The sequence below is a fragment of the Saccostrea echinata genome, unplaced genomic scaffold (genome assembly GCF_033153115.1).
Source record: "Saccostrea echinata isolate AGI-Se365-2 ecotype Australia unplaced genomic scaffold, CSIRO_AGI_Sech_v1 ptg000029l, whole genome shotgun sequence".
NCBI classification, from domain to species: Eukaryota; Metazoa; Mollusca; class Bivalvia; order Ostreida; family Ostreidae; genus Saccostrea; species Saccostrea echinata.
This window is the reverse complement of record NW_026889778.1, coordinates 5898260-5915671: the sequence shown is the minus strand read 5'-3', so window position 1 is coordinate 5915671 and position 17412 is coordinate 5898260. Positions and strand designations below refer to the sequence as shown.

The following is a 17412-nucleotide window of genomic DNA, read 5'->3' as shown; positions in this document are numbered from 1 at the left end:
TCTGTACAGTTTGTCTTGGTAAGACTTGAGGTTTGCCTCGTGTGAAACGGTCTGTGCTAGATATGTTACGATCGGTACTTTTTGTTTCACAACTTGGAATTGCCGGAGTTCCAGGTAAAATGGCGTTGTTTGTATGTGGTGCAGAGTATACCTCATTCGGGACCACTGTGTTAGGGTCAAAAATGTCTGTAACTGTTCTCTCCGTCATGTTTTCCGAAGTTTTCCTCATTTGATCCACATGACGACGCCACACTCCTCCTTCATCTGTTTTGACTTGGTAAGTCAACGGTCCTAGACCGGCTATAACAGTAGCATAAATCCACGGTGTTTGTCCTCAGTATCCCTTACCATGACAGATTGTCCGTTGGTAAAAATGCGCACGTTGGATCCTGTATGTCTTGAAAGTTTCATGTTGTCCTGTTTCTGACGTACTCTGTCACTGGTGTCAGGTTTTAGTAGATCCAAGCGTGTTCTTAGGTTACGTCCAATAAGTAATTTCGCAGGTGTCTTCCCTGTAGTAGCATGTGGAGTAATGCGATAAGTCATGAGGAAAGAGTTTATTTCTTTGTTAGTTACTTTGTTGTACTTCTTCATGGCAGTTTTGAAACTCCTAACAATGCGTTCAGCGAGTCCATTTGTACGTAGGTGATAGGGTGATGATGTCACATGTTTAACTCCATTCTGTCGCAGAGAAGCCTTGAATTCATCTGCAATGAATTGTGGTCCGTTGTCGGAAACAAATGTACTAGGTAGTCCAAGACGTGAAAAGATATCTCGTAAGATGTTGACTTTTGCTGTAGATGTTGTTGAAGACATAGGCACAACTTCCAGCCACTTGGAATGAGAGTCAACAGCAATGACGTACATGCGTCCTTTAAATGGTCCAGCAAAGTCTACATGAATTCTCTCCCATGGTAAATTGGTCCATTCCCAAAGGTGCACAAGAGCAGGCTCCGGTTTTGGTAAATAATGTTGACAATCTGAACAACTTTGACACATAGCCTCTATATCAGTATCTATGTTTGGCCACCAAACATGAGATCTTGCAAGACTCCTTGTCCTCACAATTCCTGTGTGACTTCTATGAAGTTCAGACAAAACTTCTCTTTGTAGTGCTGTAGGAATGATAACTCTGTTTCCCCAAAGTAGACAATTTTGGTGCACTGTGAGTTCATTACGTCTATTTCTGTAAGGTTTGAATTCATTCCCTGCAGGAAAGTCCCCTGTACCATGCAACACAATGCCAAGCACCTGAGATAAAATAGGATCACGTTGAGTCTCTTTTCTCACATGGTCACATGATCCCGGTAAGCTTTCGAACTGTGAAGAGTAGTAGATTGTGTCAATATCATCATCTGTGGTATCTGTAGTCGATGAAGTCAGTGGTAGTCTGGAGAGTCCGTCAGCATTTCCGTGGTTAGCAGTCTTCCGGTACTCTATGCTGTAACTAGATAGGAATATAGCATATCGCTGGAGTCTAGCAGTAGTCATGGTGGGTAGTGACTTCTTTGGGTGAAAAATACTAACGGGCGGCTTGTGATCCGTAATCAGTGTAAACCGGCGTCCGTAGAGGTAGTTATGGAATTTTTTTACTCCCCAGTATATACCTAATGCCTCTTTATCTATCTGGGAATATCCCTTTTCTGCCTTTGTCAAAGAGCGAGAAGCAAATTCCATGGGACGTTTAGCTCCATCCTCAAAGTCATGTGAAAGTATGGCACCAATCCCGTATGATGATGCATCCGTAGCTAAACAAACTGGTAAATAAGGATTGCAGTGGCACAAAACTTGTTCTGATGTTATAAGTTCTTTCACTTTCACAAATGATCCTTCACATTTGGATGTCCAATTCCACTTTCTGTTGTTCTGTAACAGCTCATTTAGCGGTCCAACCACTGTATCAAGGTTTGGCGAAAACCTATGGTAATAATTCAAAAGGCCTAAGAATGAGCGCAGTTGAGACACATTTTCAGGTTTTGGTGCATTCTTGACAGCATTTATTTTGTCACTGGATTTATGTAAACCATCTTTGTCTATTACATGCCCGCAGTAACTAATTTTGTCCTTAAAGAATTCACACTTTTCCAAATTTGCCCTTAACCCATTTTGTTCGAGTCTCTCGAGCACAAGACTGAGATTCTGTAAGTGTTCTTCATCCGTCGAGTCTGTAATAATCATGTCATCCAAAATGCATTTAGCTTTGGAATGTTTGCAAGGACTTGGTCCATCGCTCTTTGCCAGATAGCAGGAGCGGAAGCGATTCCGAAGGGAAGTCGATTAAAGCGGAAAAGTCCCTTGTGAGTGTTAATGGTAAGTAAGTTCTTTGACGCGTCATCAACTTCCATCTGCAAGTACGCCTGCGTCAAGTCAATTTTGCTAAATTTCTGTCCTCCGCTAAGAGACGCAAAGATATTTGCTATTTTTGGTAACGGATATTGTTCGATTTTCATAGCGGGATTAACTGTCACCTTGTAATCACCACAAATTCTCACTTTGCCGTTTGCCTTGGGTAAGGGTACTATTGGGGTTGCCCCAGTCACTAAATCCAATAGGTGAAATGACACCTTCATGCTGTAATCGATCGAGTTCCTCTTCTACCCGAAGTCTGAGTGAATATGCAACTTCTCTGGCCTTGTAAAATTTTGGTCGAACACCATCCTGCATGGTAAGTTTTCCTTTGATGTCTGTCAGTTTCCCGATTCCTGTTTCAAACACTTTCTTATGTTTCTCCAGAATTTCCTGGACAGTCATTTTCCCAGAAATGTTCTGTTTGTCATTAGATAGTCTGATTGATTTGATTTCCTTCCAATCAAGTCGTAGAAATTCCAACCAGTTTTGTCATATGAGGGTTGGTCCCTCCTGTTTCGCCACGAGTAAGTCCAAATTTTCACTCTTTCCATTCAAATCGACCTTGACCAACATTTTACCAACTGGACGGATCTGCTCCCCACTGTATGTCTTTAACCGAGTATCTGTATCCTCCAGGGTGTATGTCTAAAGAAATTTGTCCAACGTAGTCTGTGAAATAATCGAAACAGCTGACCCAGTGTCACCTTCCATAGGAATGTCTGATCCAGAAATTCTCGGTGTCACAATGATTGGGTCTATTGAGATTTTGTTCACATCCCTGCAGTAGTATTAGAAATGCAGCAGATAACCACCATTATAGTCATCAATTCCGTTTTCATCTGTATCAAAGTAATAAAGATTTCCACCATGTTCGCGTTTTTTCTTCAGACACACCCTCTCCAAGTGCCCCACTTTGTGACAATATCTAAATTTTGTTTTTGTGTGCTTACATGTGTTTGCTCTATGGTCACCCCCGCACCTGTAACATTTCCCTTTCATTCCTGGTTTGTGTGGTACTTTCGGGTTCGTTTTACCAGTTTTACCATAGTTACTGTTTGTTTTGTGTACAGAAAGTTTATTTACACTTTCCCGTTTTCCTTGTAATTCGAGTGCGTCACGACTAGCTGTTTCCATTGCGACGGCTGTCTGAATGACTTTCTCTAAATCCAAATATGATTCGGCGAGCAGTCGCTTTTGAATGTGTTCCTGCTTTAAGCCACATACAAATCTGTCTCTCAAAGTCTTACTCAACGAATCACCGAAATTGCAATGTATCGCTAAACGACGTAATTCAGCAATGTAAGCTGTCCCGCTTTCCCCTGCAGCCTGATCTCGTTTGTGAAAACGAAAACGCTCAGCAATTTCTGAGGGTTTGGGACTTAAATGTTCTGTAAGTTTCTGAATGAGTTCAGCAAATGTCATAGTTGAGGGTTTTGTGGGTGCACATAGATTTTCCAACAATGTGTAGTGTTTTGGGCCGATGATAGAAAGAAGTGAGGGTTCCTTCAAGTCCTCGTGCACATCGTTTGCAATGAAATACTGGCCCAGAAGTTTCGTATACGACTCCCACGTTTCCAATGATTCATCGAAAGGACCCACTTTTCCGATAATCAATGCGATGGCTAGTCACACCCGTTTTAATCCTCGTCGCCAGTTGTTGTATAGTAGAGTAGCAAACATGTGTATTATAACACGAGATGGCTGAATCCGAACTCTTTTATTAAATCACTACGCAAAAGTAATTAGGTCACAAAATATAGTATAAAAACCAATCATGTAAAGTACTTCAATTCCGGATAAGATATAACAATAATAACTGGACGTAATTTGTAATGGATCCATCTCTTAATAAAAAGTAAATGTAATATAATGCATTACTTTCACAAAATATCAGAAATGACAATTACATTTTAATTACATTCTGTATATTAATCTCTTTATATTATTGAACCCAGAATATTTTTTAACAAAAACTTACTTTTCATAAAGTATATGGTAAAAAGGGAAATGATGAATCACTTTTGGCCATGTACTGTAGATTGTGCGACATAAATCATATACTGAAAGATAATGAAATAGACTTTATCCTTGGATTCCCATCTTTGCCAAATTCCCTGGCTGTAATTAACTTATTTCTAAAAGCTTGAAAGACTCCAGGAATTGTACAGAAGTCTTACTTCTTTGTTTGATATATACTGTTCGAAAAGAAAAAAAAGAAGAACAGAAAAACAAAATATTTGTCAGCCTCTATTTCTCCATCGTCTCAAGCCACGGTTCGGAGTCCGCATATAGCTCTCTTCAGAATGGGAGGAGATCGTAAATTTTAGCCGAGGTTTGTGACGATGCTATTTCTCATACGTAATCTTAATATGCACTGACCCTGCTTATTGCTGCTAGTCATCGCACAAAGGTATGGTAATGGGCGAATCTGGCCCCTTATTTGGTGTTAAAATCAGAACACGGTTAAAACGGTGATAGTTTCTAGTTAGGAACTTAAAATAATGCTTGTTTGAAAACCAGCCCTAATTTTGATGCAAGGCTTATACAGAGTCCACAAGAGGATGCAGAAGTGGGACATTTTCCCGAATTTTCTCAGTTCTGGTAGAATTTTGTCAAATTTGAGATACTTTTCATTTCAGGAAACATACAGCACAAGCTTGCCTATCTGAGATTTTCATACACAAGAAGCACCTGATACTAGTGCATGAAATATATAAATTTTGTAGATAGGCAAGCTTGTGCTTTATGTTTTCTGGAACAAAACGTGCGGTAAAATCGACAAAAAATTGCATAAAAATTAGAAAATTCGGAAATTTACATATTTTTCTGACCTTCCTGTGACCTTTGTGTATCCCGTAATTTAGAACCAATACTCAATTTGTTGCAGGGGTGACAAGAGGTTTTTATTGATAAACTGTTGTATCATTCTAAAAGACACCCAAAACCAGGGACCAAAAGCCTATCTTGTCCTTTTGCAAATTTTATGGCATCGTATCTGCCTCCAACAACTCTTTTATTAACTGATTATCGATAAGATGTCGTGATCTTTTTTTTTCTTTCCGAAAATATATATTTCTAATATATTATCGTCAATAGATATTAGAAATTCAAACAATCAAAAGACATCGTAAAATTACAGTTAACTTTGAAAGTTTTATGGTATAAAAATTCCACAAAATGTTTTAAATAAAACATTTATAAAACATGCAATTCCGGAATAAGGAATGTGCCGTGTACTTTAGGTATGGAGAAATTTGGAGATCGACGCTTTCCTAGCATGGAGTATCTCATAATTAGGGAGTATTAAGGAACGTCTCGTAATTACTCTTTGTCGCATACATGTGACAAAGAAACCATCGTGCGTGTGTTTAGCAATTATAATTATTTGATTTTAAAGTTAAAATGTGAAACCATTATTCTCAAATATTTTCCCCTTAAATATTCTGACTATTAATAAATATTATTTAAATTTCACATTAACACAACGTTAAAAAAAAGCCTCTTCTGTAGTTTGCATACGAATATAGCATACGAGTCGGTCTATGTACGAATTAGTTGTCAGTCGGCGTAATTTAATGAATATTCATGAAGCGAGAAATATTGATAACGGCAAATATCAGGAATTTAGCTTTCTGCCCATCAACAAAATGTCTTTGAAATAACCTGAGAGTATTTGTTAACTATGTGCATTACATTTTCAAACATCGAATCAACCCTATTTTCATTATTTTGACTCTGCAAAAAGCGCCGCTAGGGTCCCCGTGAATTTACACTGTTGTTATTTATAGCAAAAAGCAGCAGCAATAGCCTGTGGCTATAAATAGCCACCGTCTAGAAATAAAGATATATGGCCGAACAACTCTAAAAGACTAAAACGTGGCAGAGTAAAGAGAATGTCCTTCCTTTACATCAGAATACCCGGGACAATTACAGAAAATTGATTCTTTATATTGAAAGATTTTAACGATTAAATATTCGTGAATCATTCTACCTCACGTATGTTTGATATTGTTATCCATGTCTTTTGCAATAGTATATGAAATTTCAAATTAAACCCACTTTAATATATATAGAAAACATTCTCATTCAAATAAGTAATTCATGAAATATGAAAATTAGTTTGACAAACATTTAAAAAGCATTCCCCAAATTCCCTCAACACAGCTGGAGTCAACTTTTTTTAGGTAAGATTCTGTTTTCGAAGCACATTTAAAGCACACATTTTCTTAATCACTGTATTATTTCCTTAGTGCTTTTGTCAGACTTTTAAAAATTCTAGTTAGACTCTTTATCTTTAATCATTCAGAGCGCTTGTCACTATGAATGATCGCAGTAAAAATATCAATATCAATGTATCACAATCTTTACTATGCTTATTTTAAATGCTTTGAATACGCATGTGTTATTTCCATTGTACTCTTTGTCAACAATTGACAAAAAAAAGTCAGATTAAATGAAATAATTACATGGTACGAATCTTAACCTGAGAATTCTAACATTCAGCAGGCCTGGTTTTCTGTGATATTTGGATAATCTAAAAGGTATGTTTTATAATCGAAACGTCGTATTTCAGTAAACAAAGATGAGAAATTTTGAAATGTGATTTCATAGTAATTCTACTACAGTTATTGCCGAGATCAAAGAAATGCCGCGGACATTATTTTCCAATAAATCATGAGAGTAATAAAAAAAAATATCAGATCAGAAATACTTATTTCTTGTACAGGTGAAATGAATATTTGAATTTAGAATCTAATAATTATTTAGACTATATTGATGCGTCGTCTTCTGCAGTCTAAACAGTGTGTATTGTCCAAAAAAGCTGATAAATGTCGATTTTTATAGCTAAGTGGGGCTGTTCCACGGACCTCCCCACAACATTTACACTCAGATCAAGTAATAAAATAGACAACCTATATTGATAAAAATTAATCAGTATATGATACAAACAAATTTACAAAAGATTAAAGGATATTTTTAATCCAATAATTAATCCAAATGTTCAAATCGTCTGCATTCTATTGCAATGGAAATAAGTGGACCCTCTGGTGTTAAATGGAAAAGCCTAATCGCGACATATAATGGCCTTATTCGTTTTTCTATGGAGGAAACGATCAGCCATATATTAGATCCGTAAGTAGAATAGAAATAAAGCTCTTGTCGTGAATGATGCAGTATAACATGCAACATTCACGAAAATGCGAACTTTATTTCTTAAAACATTTTATTGCAATTTCCCTAAATATTAGTAATTAACCATTGCGACATTATTAGGGAGAGTAGACGCAAAACTTAGAAAGGATATATTCTTTTTAATTACCCAGAATTCTGATTGATAGTTTGCGAAGAAATTTGCTATTTTTAAATATAACTGCGTGAAGCCTTTAGGTATCTTTCTGGAACAAAGAATGAATCTTCATAACACTGCTTTCTCGCCCCTTTTTAAATGCAGAATTTTACCATTTCAAATCAGAACATTGTTATATTATAGCTAAAGTCTTCAAGCATAGTCTGTATAGATATTCATAAAAGATTTTTTTGGGAAAGAGACTTTCAATATATACACTATATCTATTAAATAAAATCGTATACTTCACTGTAAAATCCCGGTTTCGCCATTACAGCTTTGGAGGTCATTGTATTATTTGAATGAGAAGGCGGAGCGTCCATGAAGCGTGCGATTAGTATGAATACATTAGCGTGTGTTCGAGGTGTACTAAGTTTTATGATTAACTGACACCTAAAAAGCTAGAGACCGACAAAATATAAGCATACATTTTTAATTTGGCTGGCTTAATTTTGATTTTTTTTTTCTGCATAACTTACGAGTCGTATTTGAAATGATTTACTAGAAATTCGTTAAATTCATTATACATTAAATACACGGTGGAATTTGGAAACAACGTATAACGAATGATACACTATTTTTCATACTTTAAAGAAACTTTTTTTTTAAAAAAGAGATAATTAATCCATTCAAGCTTATTACATAATTAGAAATTTTTCATATATATAATTTTGCAAAATCCGAGTGCTACAACAAATACACGTACCGTAGGCGGTTAAATTATGATATAAAACTACACTCGGTGTATAAAAAATAGATAGTATTTAAACGTTAATTAAACGTCAGTTTAAAGTCAGTATCATCGCTGGTGGATAAAGAAACATCAGTGTCAGTGTACTTTGTACAGTCCAAATTGCATTGTTTCAAAAATCCTGTTTAATTATTCATGCCAGACAAGTTAATATGATCTTCCTCATTTAGGAATTCATTAATTGTCGAAATCCACTCCTGTACTTTTTGATAGTAAGATAAATAATAAATCACTCCGAGGTATTTTCAACGCCCTTTTTCATTCGACTGATTTTTTTTTTACTAATATGTACGTTGATCGGACATGTGAAAGGGTCATACAAATGCATGTTCTTGCTTTTAAACATTATGATTTAAAAATACCTGCGAACATGGACCTTTTTTTACATGATCTGCAAAAAAAAAAAAAAAAAAAAAAATTGTGAAATTTTGTGCCGATGTAAAAAGTTATAGCATTTGCTTCGGAAGAAACCCGTAGCCTCCCTCTATTCAAATTAGGGGTGCTTTTTGTGCAAATGTATTCATCCAGTGACTTTTCATCCGATACACAGGTTTTTTTGAGCGCTCCGTACTTCAATTTCTTTCCCTGAAGATTTCTTCTATTGGAAGTATGCATTTGTGCACTTGTAACAAGCAATTTATTTTTCTAACGATATGATGAATTGATGTTTTTCAAATAACGGACTATACAATTAATGACAGTTTTAACTGAAAAAAATCTTTCATATCTTCCAAGTCAATGAACGGAGCACTGATATATATTTAGGGACAAGGGCAAATGTATCATATGTACCCACAGTAATTTAAATTTTAAATTCTGTATTAATGAGACACAAGCAGTAAGTGCAAGCCATATGTTACAGGCCTTCAAAATAAATTGATAGATACCGAAAAAAATTAAACAAAATCGACTGAAAATCTTAACACATCTTAATCATAAAATGTTTTCTCCCAGAATTTTAATTACCCATTTGAAAAAATGATTTGACCATCGATAGCTCGCAGACACAATATCGCATAGGTGTGCTCAAAGCATGGAAGTGAATAGATTTGAGTCACGTGTTCAGTGCTTTAATTGTTATTCAAAGACGGGTTGAAATTTGTAAACAAAGTGCCTTTACTATGGAGACAAGCACCAGTGATTTTGCACCTTTTTTGGAAAATAGCAAATGAGCGCAAGACTGTTTCAATTTCTTTCATGAATGTAAATGACTAGTATAACTCTTTACATTGACCATATTTACGGCAACTTGAAACATCCATGCGCTCATATATAAATTGGGCTTGCAAAATGGGGGTGTGGCCTAAAGTCTATGAGAAATCGATGTAAACAACATACCCCTGCTATATTAATCAGATAAATACCTAATTATAGTGCAAGGAAGTAAAAATTGAAATTGAAATTAATAAACTACAATGTTTGATGGAAAGATTGAGGCAAAAATATGTAGAAAATCTTTAATTTAATTTTTTGTAAATTATCGGGGGCCAGATTTGGACGTTTAAACGATTCATCCTTTGAGTAAGTTATCAGAGACACATGTAAATGCATATTCACATAAGGGTGAATTTTAAAAAAAGATGACCACCAAACTGAAATTTTTTTAAAAAAATTAAACTACTTCTAACATATTTTTCACTTATATCAACATATTGCACATGCATTCTAGTTTAAAATCCTGAAGTGGCAATAGAATAGACAATTGGATTAAAAAGTTTCAGAATTTTTATTAGTAAAATTTCTTTTGAAAAAAAATATCATTACAACTTAAAAGACTTTCTAAAATACATAATCACAAGAAATTATAGTTTTTTATGCTCCAAAATGGTAAAAGGGGTATAAATGATTAAATCTAGACCTTGATTGAGTATCTTCTCTTGTATATGTGACAAAAAATTGGCTTTTTGATTGTTATTTTTCATTATTTTATCAATTCTGGTTTGAAAAGTTTAATATAAAAGAAATATGAAGCAATAAAATTCCCCAAATTTCACTTTTTGTCCGTTCAAGCTAATTCTTTAAATCTAAACCAAAATGAATTTTTATATACGAGTTCTCTTACAAAAAATGCTAGATTTTGAAGTGACCCTATGTTACATTATTGTGTTGCACTCCTGACATCTGATATGTATTTTATTTAACATTGTTTTAAAAATTATAACACACAATAACCCATTCTTACTTTGTAAATCAATTTGTCGTTTTGATATTTTTCATCGTTTACGGCAGGTTTTCATATTTTGATTTTTCGATTTGTGTTTTGAACAACTGTGAACACTAAGATCAGCAAACCATGTCAGATCAGATGTTGTATCTTAGGGCCTCTCGTGGTACAATCAAAAATAGTTAACAGTAACGGTTTTCTAAATTTAAGGGCTTTTCATTTTTAAAACAACTAATGAATGCTAAATATTGAATACTAAGAGGCTTGAAAACATCAAACATTGCTAGGTGATGCATCTTGGCATCTTTGGATGAGTCACCTTAGCGGCATTCTCTCTGAATATAACGGCTCATCCTTCTTGATTATTAATTAACATTTATTGTAGTCCTGTACAATATTGATTTCGTAATAATACTATACATTCCATTGTGCAGAAATCTTTTTTCTGAAACTATTTTTGTTTTATTTTAGTTTAATTGATCATTAAGTTCATTAGGTTCCACATACCATTTTGTGAGTATTTGAATCGCCGAGTTCTTCAAAGGGACAAAGAAAAAAACCAAAACCAAAATAAAAAGACAAAACAAGACAACAGAAGACACAACACAGAAAACAAACAAGACAATATTATTCAGAGAATTCGGGTCCCCCGTTTTGGGAAAAAGAAGAGCATACGCAGTTGGGGGGGGGGGGGGGCTTCGGAACCCCCCTCCCCCGGATTTGTAGAATTATTGAATGTATACATGTTTATTGAAGCAAATAAAAAATGCCAATATGGATATGGATATAAAGATTTGATTGCTTTTTCTTGAATATGTGTATAGAAGATTCTTTTTATATAGAATATTTATCACATTGTAATAATGATTTTATAAGTTTGTACAAGCCAGACGTCATAACTTTTTCATTTCACATGCTGAATACTATCATTTATTAAATCAAAAAATGAAAATTAAAAAAAAGAATCCTCTGGTATTTGAACCCGGGACCTCTAATATGATAAGCGAGAGTCATACCCCTAGACCACGGAGGAACTTGATTATACAGCAAATTAGGTCACATAATTATGTTTATTTTCACGTTCGATATTGTCAAAATTTTACACAATACATGGTGTCTTATTTAGCCTTTACTGAACAGTTCTAATAGATGTAATTAGAATATAAACAACCTGCATATACATAATAACTCTCCACATGCCCCTGTGCTAAAAATAGTGTCAAGCGACTTTAAATACTATAAATTAAAAAAAAAAACGATGCGGGACACTTTGAGAGGGGAGAGAGAGGCCATTGGGAGTTATGGTATAAAATTTCATTGCAAAAGCTCAAAAGCCTCTTAAGATATCGCCCGGAAACGAAAGTGTTACACACAGACAGAATATATGAATTTACGACCTTGACCTTTGACCTTTTGACCTCAAAATCAATAGGGATCTTCCTTAGGCCACAGGAAGTTGTTATGTAAAATTTCATTGCAAAAGCTTAAAGGATTCTCGAGATATCGCGCGGAAACGAAAGTGTTAAAACATACAAAATTTATGAAATTATGACCTTTGACCTTTGACCTCTTGACCTCAAAATCAATAGGGTTTTTCTTTAGGCCATAGGGAGTTGCTATAAAAAATTTCATTGCGAAAGTGTTACAGATAGACAGAAAATACAGACGGACGGACGGATGGACGGACGGACAGACAGACCCAAATTACTATCCCCCACTTTCAGTGAAAGCGGGGGACAAAAACTGCTCTTGGAAGCTGTAGGATAAGCATGACTCTTCGATTTCAGTGGTGTAATATTGGATTTGAAATTTGAAAGCAAAGAGCAAATATTATCTTCGACTTTTGCAAAATTACAAGAAATTGACCCGTTTTTAGTTCCAGGTGCCGTTGCAGCTATTTTGGATATTAAAACCCCAGAACCTTGAAGAGACGCTTACATGTACACATCAGTATTGTGTACACGTAGGTTAAATAATGCTTCATCATCAATATCGAAGAAAAAATCCATTTAAAATAAAATTCCTCAGTTTTGTTTTCATGGCTACAATTAAAAATTAAGAAACCAATTTCACTAGATGCAAACAATTAGACCTTAATGCTTGCTTCAAAATAATTGGTTGGGCAGTTACTAAGAAAAATAAGATTTAAAATGTTCAATTTTCATACTTAGTATGATTCAATGGAACTGGTTGTCATTTTGAAAATTTTAAGTGTTTTATACATAACTACACTTTTCTGTTTATAATTTATGTGAAGTTTCTTTAAGGAGGTTGGATCCTGCCATCAAAAGTTATGAGAATTTTTTATCAAGTATATTTTTAGAATTTATACACATAGCTTAATTAAAAATCAAAACAAAAAACGGGGGTCAATGCGCTTCTTTTGGCGCTACAGAGCATTAAGTTTGACCTTTTTGCACTGTAAATACGTCTTACACATAAATCAATTTTTAAAGTTTTTCCTCCAATATTTTTTATTCAAATAAATTATTGGCACAAACACAGTCTTATTTCATCTCGAATAGACACATTAAAATTTGTGACAACGAAAAATTTTTTTCAAATTACTTCGCATGTTCAATTATTTGACCGTTTTGCACTCAAAAAATTTCATTTTTCTGGTATTAAAAATTTAACAAGCAAAAATATCATTTGAAAGTAATGACATTTTACTGAATTTAAGAAGAATAGTTAAAAGTATCTTATATATTCAGAAAATAAAATAAAAAGTGGGGGTCTTTGATTTTAATATTTAGATATTACTAAAATAGTGCTAATTTTAAGCTGAAAATGGGGATATTTATTTTCTTGACTTTCACAATATATTTGCTATACTTATCAAATATAATGATAGAATTCATGACAGTTTATTTAATATATAATTTAGGACCAGTATAAAACAGTTCACTGCACAAAATAACTCTGTGTGCAGACTGCATGGAAAAATAGGAATTCAAACTTAACATACTTTAAATACTTGGAAAGAGAAAAAATGATCATTTTCTTCTAAAAAACCTTCCGCCACAAAACATAGTTCCTCGCTTTATTCTTTTGGTATGGAATTTAATCATGGAGTTTTAACTGAATATAGTTTAATTGGCATTGTAGAATCCAAAATTATTGTAAGAATTAAAACTTTATGCAGAATTTTTGAAATATAGGTTAAGATATAAATCTGCTCAAAAGCTCAGGAGCGAACCTCGTTAAGATTGTCTACTGCGTAAGTACCTTTGGGAATATTATAGAAGGGACACTTGTGACAATGTCTCGCTCCCCCCCCCCCCACACACACACACACACATAAAAGTAAAGGAGTGATATTTTATTATTTTATTTGGGGGGGAATTGGTCTGGTGGAAATAGCACTCTATAACTGTTACACAGGGTAGGATTTCCCTTCGGAAAAGTGAATCTTGAGTGGGATTTCCGTAGGGGAAATCCTCCTCTGAAGTCATTTTTCCGGGGGGGAGCCTACTCTAGAGCCTATTCTCCGGGAGGAATTCTTGCTCTAGATTCAGTTTTGCGGGCGGAGGTTTTAAGGGGAAAACCTACAAGATGTTTTAGCGGAAAAAAACGAATGCTTTATCGGAAGATTTATAGGACATTTTAGCGGAAATTAAAATAGTGTGTAAGCGAATAGTATTATACCTTTTTTGTTAGCCAGACCTTCCCCTAGCTCACTAACAGGGAGTTAGAAGTAGGATCTTCTGAAAGATAATCATTGAAATACAGTTAATGTCTAAAAGCCAAACACTATTCAATCAGCACTGAAACACGAAATATTTACTCTATATACATCTCAGTATTTTGTTTGATATTTATATCATACAAGTGAAAGGTTTTTACATGTGCCATTGGATTCTCCAGTAGAGTTTGAAATGTAAAAGGTGAAGATAACGAATATTGATCAATCTTATCAATCCAGTAAACAAACTTATCGTGAGCAGGGCAAAACATATGGATCTTTGGATACAACAGAAGTGGAATAAGGTGCTTATGAACTTAGGAATCAATTGTTCAGTTGACATTAATTGTTTACAAAAGAATTTAATTAACCTTTGGAAAAAAATCCGCTTGAATGTCCATTGAATTTTTATAGGTAACTGAACTTTCTTCTTTTAAATGTCCCATATATTTTCAGCTGAAACGTCCATCCACATCTTTGCAATTCCGCTCAGATGTCTTTCAAGTGAAATCTTAATGACACAAAGGAGTTCTTCTTAGATATTGATTGATTGCTGTTTTACGTCCCGTTCGAGAATTTTTCACTCATGTTAAAAAATTATTTAATCTATCACTGGGTCGTATTTTGGCTGACGTGTATCAGACCAATTGTCAAGCCTTTGTTTTTATACTAAATTTGACTACGGAATGATTCGTCTACCTAATTAATACATAGGGTTCACGGCGGGTGTGGCCGGTCGACGGGGGATGCTTACTCTTGCTAGGAACCTGATCCAATAATTGGAATTTCCAGGGGGTTTGTGATTTAGGGCCTTTTCGCAAATTTGCATTGCTTGTAGATTTTTATGACTTCGATCACTGTTTAAGCATTACCTTGTCATCATAAGCAACATAAACGAGTTTAAGTATGTGTAAAGTGCATTCGTATCAGTGAGATATCAAATTTTACAGTCATTACAACCAAGCTGATAAGAACGTCCAGTCCAAGATTGGATTTTAATCTCAAAACAGTTTACAGGGTAATCCATGAACCTTTTTCTTGTGGCGGCCCCGCCACAGTAATGATTCATATTTAATGCGTGCGCCACAGTAAGATCCGCGACGATCAGAAATTCTTTCTAATTCAACCTTTAATTAAAAATTCTATCATTTTTTCAATTTTCAAAGCAGAGCACATAACTCTTAATATTATACACGATTCTTTTTCACACGTTTTACAGTTTTGGTTCTTTGCCACACAGAGGCGGTTGTCTTCGGTCGACTTACGGTGCTGACAATGTGACAAGAGTGACACTGTGTATCATAAATAAAGATGTGGCAGACACTGTAGTGTCTTTGTTGTCCCAAGGCAAACGTACTAATATACGCCTGTCAACGTATATTGGTAGAAAAATAAGCCTCCCGAGAAAACCTATATGGTTTGACCTTTGTTAAAAAAAATTAAGTATTCAATTTTATTAACGCCTATACACCCGTCGTGCTATTTATCCAATACCTTTATTTTATTTTATGCATTACTTTTATAAACCATGTAGTGTTATACTAAGAAAATTTTAATGATTTTATACTTACCTTTAATTAATTAGAGCACGCCTGTCGAAAAAATCTATAACTTTACGCCTTTTTTGTCCCCCCGCATTCACTGAAAGTGGGGGATATTAATTTGGGTCTGTCTGTCCGTCCGTCCGTCCGTCTGTATTTCTGTCTGTCTGTAACACTTTCGTTTCTGCGCGATATCTCGAGAATCCTATGAGCTTTCGAAATGAAATTTTACATAACAACTTCCTGTGGCCTAAGGAAGATCCCTATTGATTTTGAGGTCAAAAGGTCAAAGTTCAAGGTCGTAAATTCATATATTCCGTCTGTGTGTAACACTTTCGTTTCCGGGCGATATCTAAAGAAGCTTTTGAGCTTTTGCAATGAAATTTTATACCATAACTTCCTATGGCCTCTCTCGCCCCTCTCAAAGTGTCCCCCTCGTTTTTTTTTTTTTTTTTTTTTTTCTTTTTTTTTTTTTTTTTTTTTTTTTTTTTTGAATTATTTATTGTATTAAAAGTCGCTTGACGCTATTTTTAGCACAGTGGCATTTGGAGAGTTATTACGTATGATACAGGTTGTCGGTGGACTTTATATTCTTATTACATCTATTAGAACTGTTTAGTAAAGGCTAAATTAGACACCATGTATTGTGTAAAATTTTGGCAATATCGAACCTGAAAAACATTATATGTGACCTAATGTTTGCATTTAATTTGCTATATTTAACAAGTGCCTCCGTGGTCTAGGGGAATAACTCTCGCTTTGCATGTGAGAGGTGCCGGATCCAAATCTCGGACGATCCTCTTTTTATGCCCCTGGATCGAAAGATCCCGGGGGTATATTGTTTTTGTCCTGTCTGTCTGTTTGTCTGTTTTTCTGTTTATCTGTTTATCTGTTTGTCTGTTTGTCCGTTTGTCTGTTTGTCTGTCTGTTTGTCCGTTTGTCTGTTTGTCTGTCTGTCTGTTGTCAACTTTAACCTTGCCCATAACTTTTGATTGGTTGGAGCTATGACTTTAATATTTCACATTTGTATTCCTTGTGACAAGACCTTTCTTTTGGTACCATCATATTTGACCTTTTGACCTTGACCTTGGAGTTTGACCTACTTTTGCAAAATTTTATGAGACTTTAACCTTAGCCATAACTTCTGAACAGTTGGTGCTTGGGGTTTCAAACTTCACATGTGTATTCTTTGTGACAAGGCCTTCCTTTGGATACCAACAACTTTGACCTTTTGACCTTGACCTTGGAGTTTGACCTACTTTTGAAAAACTTTAACCTTGGCCATAACTTTTGAACAGTTGGTGCTTAGGGTTTCAAACTTCACATGTGTATTCCTTGTGACAAGACCTTCCTCTGGATATCAACCAATTTGACCCTTTGACCTTGACCTTGGAGTTTGACCTACTTTTGAAAAACTTTAACCTTGGCCATAACTTTTGAATGGTTGGAGCTAGGGCTTTCATACTTCACATATGTAATCCTTGCGACAAGACCTTCCTTTGGATACCAACCACTACTTTGACCTTTTGACCTTGACCTAGGAGTTTGACCTACTTTTGAAAAACTTTAACCTTG

The 17412-nt window shown here is 34.9% G+C and overlaps 2 protein-coding genes across 2 annotated transcripts in view; both read right to left on the bottom strand.

Annotated features, from left to right (window-relative positions):
- LOC133194883 (uncharacterized) overlaps positions 1-17412 on the bottom strand; it is a 79742-nt gene that overhangs the window by 36446 nt on the left and 25884 nt on the right. The gene's annotated exons all lie outside the window — the stretch shown is intronic.
- LOC133194887 (uncharacterized protein K02A2.6-like) lies at positions 301-2751 on the bottom strand. The gene is made up of 2 exons (XM_061330787.1): positions 2493-2751; positions 301-2165 (listed from the first exon to the last, which is right to left on the bottom strand). The coding sequence occupies exons 1-2, from the start codon at positions 2749-2751 to the stop codon at positions 301-303; spliced, it is 2124 nt and encodes a 707-aa protein (XP_061186771.1).